The 4,534-nt window shown below is 44.9% G+C and overlaps 2 protein-coding genes across 2 annotated transcripts; one reads left to right on the top strand and one right to left on the bottom strand.

Moving 5' to 3' along the window:
- Window positions 1-2,996: 2,996 nt before the first annotated feature.
- Window positions 2,997-3,194, top strand: ENH_00017190 (hypothetical protein; the record flags this gene model as incomplete). Its single annotated transcript, XM_013579250.1, has 1 exon — window positions 2,997-3,194. One exon carries the CDS (start codon window positions 2,997-2,999, stop codon window positions 3,192-3,194), a length of 198 nt encoding a protein of 65 aa, XP_013434704.1.
- A 474-nt stretch (window positions 3,195-3,668) lies between these two features.
- ENH_00017180 (hypothetical protein) lies at window positions 3,669-4,200 on the bottom strand (the record flags this gene model as incomplete). The annotated part of the gene is made up of 1 exon (XM_013579249.1): window positions 3,669-4,200. A coding segment is annotated over one exon (532 nt), but the record flags the coding sequence as incomplete, so codon positions are not given.
- Between the last annotated feature and the right edge of the window lie 334 nt (window positions 4,201-4,534).

Here is a 4,534-nt window from a genome sequence, read left to right as displayed (position 1 = left end):
CAGCTAACTGAGGTGTATAGGCAGCTAGCTGGGGTGTATGGGCAGCTAATTGAGGTGTATAGGCAGCTAGCTGGGGTGTATAGGCAGCTAGCTGAGGTGTATAGGCAGCTAATTGAGGTGTATAGGCAGCTAATTGAGGTGTCTGGACAGCTAATTGAGGTGTCTGTACAGCTCACGACATCCTGGTGCTGCTGCTCCGTTGCTTGGCGGGTTTCTTGAACTGTGGAGCTCATTGCGCATTGAGGGCCTTGGGCGTTGCAGCAGGCTGCGGTTTGCTGCTGCTGCAGCAGCTGCTGCTGCAGCGGGAAGGGGGGCCCGTGCTGCAGGAAGCCGCAGCGCCAGAGGGTACTAGCAGCAGAGCGCAGAGGGGCCCCCAAGAGCTCCTGGAACTTCAGCTGGGAGGCCGGCGGACTTTAAAATTGAATAAGTGAAAGGCAGGGGTTTTGGGCTGTTGGGGATGCGCTGCTTTCTTCCTGGGGTGTCTGTACAGCTGAGCGGCCGCGCCGGCGCCCGGCGAAGAAAGGCAAATCTTCAACTCGAAAACGCTTAAAGTCAATTAAATGTATTTAAGTTCTGTGCAAAAAATCAAAGAAAAGATTCGCTGCGGGTCTGTCAGTCGCTCGGCCGCTGAAGCCGCGGCGCCGCAACACCAACCCCACCAACGGAAAGCGGGCTGATCCGGGCGAAATCTTCCGCTAAATTCGCTCGCTGGTCTTTTATTTATAATTATTTTATCAAAAAAGCCGCGAAAATCAAAAAATTAAGAAAAAAGAAGAAATATTCATCTGCGTGTGCCGCCTGCGCTCGCGGGCTGCGAGACCCACGGGTTCCTTCCGGTGTACAGACACCTGAGGGACGCAGAAGCAGAACTGAGCCGACTGCCGCTAAATCATTTTAAATTTATCTTAAAGTGAATTTAAACTATATTTTTAAGCATTTAAATGCTAATTTGTTCATTTTCTGCGGAAAATTCAGCTGCAGCGCGGCTTCTGCAGGCTGCGGGGCTCTCCGCCCAACTCGAAAGCTACGAAACCCCATACAGCTGATCTCGAGAATGCAACAAAAGAAAAAATAAATAAAGACTTTTAAATGCCACTTTTATTTTTAAATTAAAAATAAATTATATTTCAAAAGAATGGAGGATGAAATCAGTTTCGGACTGCAGTTCAAGACTAATTAGTTTTTTGAATTTGCTCAACTTGCTGTTGAGTTAAAAAGTCAAATCAACTTCTTGAATTTATAAACTTTAAATAATTCAACTTTTGCAGTTTTATAATTCTCATGGCTTTATATCTAAATAGTTGAAATGAAGTTTTAATGTTTATTCATAAATCAGAAACAAGCAGCAGCAATTAAACAACAGCAAACAGCAGCATGTAGCTGCAGCAGCAGCAGCAGCAGCAGCAGCAGTAGCAGCTGCAGGAGCCGCTGCAGCAGCAGCAGCTGCAGCAGCAGCAGCTGCAGCAGCAGCAGCAGTAGCAGCAGCAGCAGCAGCAGCAAGTAATTGAGTAAAACGAATTCCGCCAGGGCCAACTCAATACGTTGCTGTGCCGCAAGCCCAGCAGACGGCAAGCTCTAGGGTTTAGGGTTTAGGGTTTACGATTTAGTGTTCAGGGTTTAGGATTTAGGGTTTAGGGTTTAGGGTTTAGGGTTTGCCCTTCGCAGCGTCCAATCGAACACTATGAAATCAAAAAGGGTTTAGGGTTTAGGGTTTAGGGCAAAAAAGGAAATTAAAACGAATTCAAATAAATCTGTTCTTGCTGAACCCCAACCAGCGCACCCTAAACCCTAAACATCAAACCCTAAACCCTAAACCCTAAACCCTAAACCCTAAACCGTAGTGCTGAACCCTTAAGTTAGTAGACGGATGGCATATTTATACATAAATATGAAGTGTATTTGAAACTATTTGACTTTATAGTCACACTTTGAATAGAAACCCTAAACCCTAAACCCTAAACCCTAAACCCTAACCGTAAACTCTAGCCCTAAACCCTAAACCCTGAAGCCTAGACCCCAAACCCCAGCCCCCAAACCCCAAGCCCCAAACCCTAAACCCTAAACCCTAAACCCTAAACCCTTCCAGCCCGTGCAACAGCAGCAAAATAAGCTTTCCGTGTGTTTCTGAATTCCCTCTTTGGCACTTTTTTTGTTTTGCAATTTAAATTAGATTTATTATTTTGATTTGTTTTAAACATCTTTTGATTTTATTTCTTTTAAAAGAAGTTAAAACCCCCGCTGCGGCCGTTGGCTCTCGGCCTGGGCGAACTTGCATTCAAGTTTCTGCACGAGTTGAACTCAAAACTTGAACGAAAAGCGGAAAACTGCGCATTTCTGGGGCTAAAAGGGCCGAAAAAGACGAAAATAAATAAATAAATTGAATAAAAGTGCAAATAAATGGACAATTCGCGGAAAATATTCATTAATTGGAGGCTTTTTCGCGGGTTTCTGCGGAGGCTGCACTGCAGTTCCGAAACGCGCGCAGCAACTCGCGGGCTGCGGAGGCAATTCCGCACCCAAATTAACGCTTTTTAGCGCCATCTGCGTCAAATTGAACGGCGAAAACGAATTAATTACAAAATTTGAATTATTTTGCGCTTTTAACCGTCGAAAACCGACAAAGAGGCGCAAAAGGGGGGGCAGCCGTGCCTGTGCTCCGACAGCCCCAGCTGTACAGACAGCATGCGGCGCTCGCAGTGCGTGTGCCCGTTTGAAATTAATTCAATTAATTCAAATTCTTTATTTTAATAAATTTGATAAATTAAACTCTTGGATTCTTTGTTTTAACTCGAGATTCGCGCAGAACGAGGCCAACCCCGCGGCCCCCCTGTCTTGGATCGGATCGGACTCGTTCGGGGCTCTTTTTCTCCCCTTTTTCTTTTTTTTTGAATTCTTCTTTTCCAAAATTAATTTATTTTTAATTTTAAAACTCCAAACTCCCCGGGAAGCCCCTTGTTGCTGCTTTTAGCCCGAGGCCACGGACCCCCAGCGCCAAGATGCCTGCAGACTGCAAGGAAAATGCAGCAGCAGCAGACGCAGCAGCAGATCCGCAGCCGCAGCAGCAGCAGCAGCAGCAACAGCAGCAGCAGCAGCAGCAGCAGCAGCAGCAGCAGCAAAAAGCCCAAACAGCTCCCCCAGTGCCAGAGGCGATGCCCTCAGCAGCAGCTTTGACTCGCGCCATGAGAGGTAAATAAATTAATTTTAAAGAACTTCTTTTTTTAAATAAATTAATTTTAAAAGAACTTCTTTTTTTAAATAAATTAATTTTAAAGGATTTCTTTTTTTTTAAATAATTAATTTTAAAGAATTTATTTTTCTTTTCAAATATTTATTCCGCACTTTTCTTTCAACTCCAGTCTCCACTTTTCTTTGCTTTGCTTCCCTCGCCAGCCCGCAGCAAATAGCCCAGCAGCAGCAGCAGCAGCAGCAGCAGCAGCAACAGCAGCAGCAGCAGCAGCAGCAGCAGCTAAAGTCATTTGCTGCAGCGCCTTGAGGCGTTTTTGCTGCTGCTGCATTTATGTTTTTGTGATTTCTTTAAATTGTTTTTATTTTTTAATTTGGAATTTAATTTAATTTGCTTTCCACTCTTTTGCTGCTGCTCATTTGCTCAATTCTTTTTGCTGCTGCTGCTGCTTCCCCTTTTGCTGCTGCTGCTTCCCCTTTTGCTGCTATTTATTCCCTTCTTGCTGCTGCTGCTTCATCTTTTGCTGCTGCTGATTCCCCTCTTGCTGCTGCTGCTTCGCCTGTTGCTGCTGCTGCTTCTTTTGCTGCTGCTGATTCCCCTCTTGCTGCTGCTCTTTCTTTTGCTGCTGCTGCTTCTTCTCTTGCTGCTGCTGCTGCTGTTTTTCCTTTTGCTGCTTCTCCTTCCCTTCTTGCTGCTGCTGCTTCCCCTCTTGCTGCTGCTGCTTCCCTTTTTGCTGCTGCTGTTCGTTTTGCTGCTGCTCCTTTCCTGTTTGCTGTTGCTGCTGTCCTTTTGCTGCTGCTGCTTCCCCTCTTGCTGCTGCTGCTTCCCCTTTTGCTGCTTCTGTTCCCCCATTTGTTGCTGCTGCCTGCACTTTGCTGCTGCCTTCCCTTTTGCTGCTGCTGCTGCTGCTCCCCTTTGCTGCTGCTGCTGCTCCCCTTTGCTGCTGCTGCTCCCCTTTTTGCTGCTGCTGCTGCACTTCGCGTTTTTGCTGCAGCGCAGCCTTCCCTCCCCTCCAACTTCCAATTAAAGAATTATTATTTATTTATTATTTATTTTGTTTTATTTATTTATTTATTTATTTATTTATTTATTTATTTATTTATTTATTTATTTATTTATTTATTTATTCAGGATTGTCTGTGGCCCCGCACTTGTTCTGGGACACACAGCCAGTGGTGAAGGCTGCGGAGCGCGCGGCGGTGGCCCCGCAGGTGCAGCAAAGTGGAAAATAATTAAATTAATTATTTTTTTTTAATTTTTGAAATAAAAAAGAATAAATAAATAATTAATTTAAATTTAATAATCTCCGAAGTCCAGGGGAGAAAAAGCTGCAGCAAATCCGGCAAAAAG

This window comes from Eimeria necatrix, genomic scaffold (genome assembly GCF_000499385.1).
Source record: "Eimeria necatrix Houghton genomic scaffold, Enh_scaff1560, whole genome shotgun sequence".
Classification (NCBI taxonomy): Eukaryota; Apicomplexa; class Conoidasida; order Eucoccidiorida; family Eimeriidae; genus Eimeria; species Eimeria necatrix.
The sequence above is the reverse complement of the archived record's forward strand: the minus strand, read 5'-3'. Positions and strand labels throughout refer to the sequence as shown.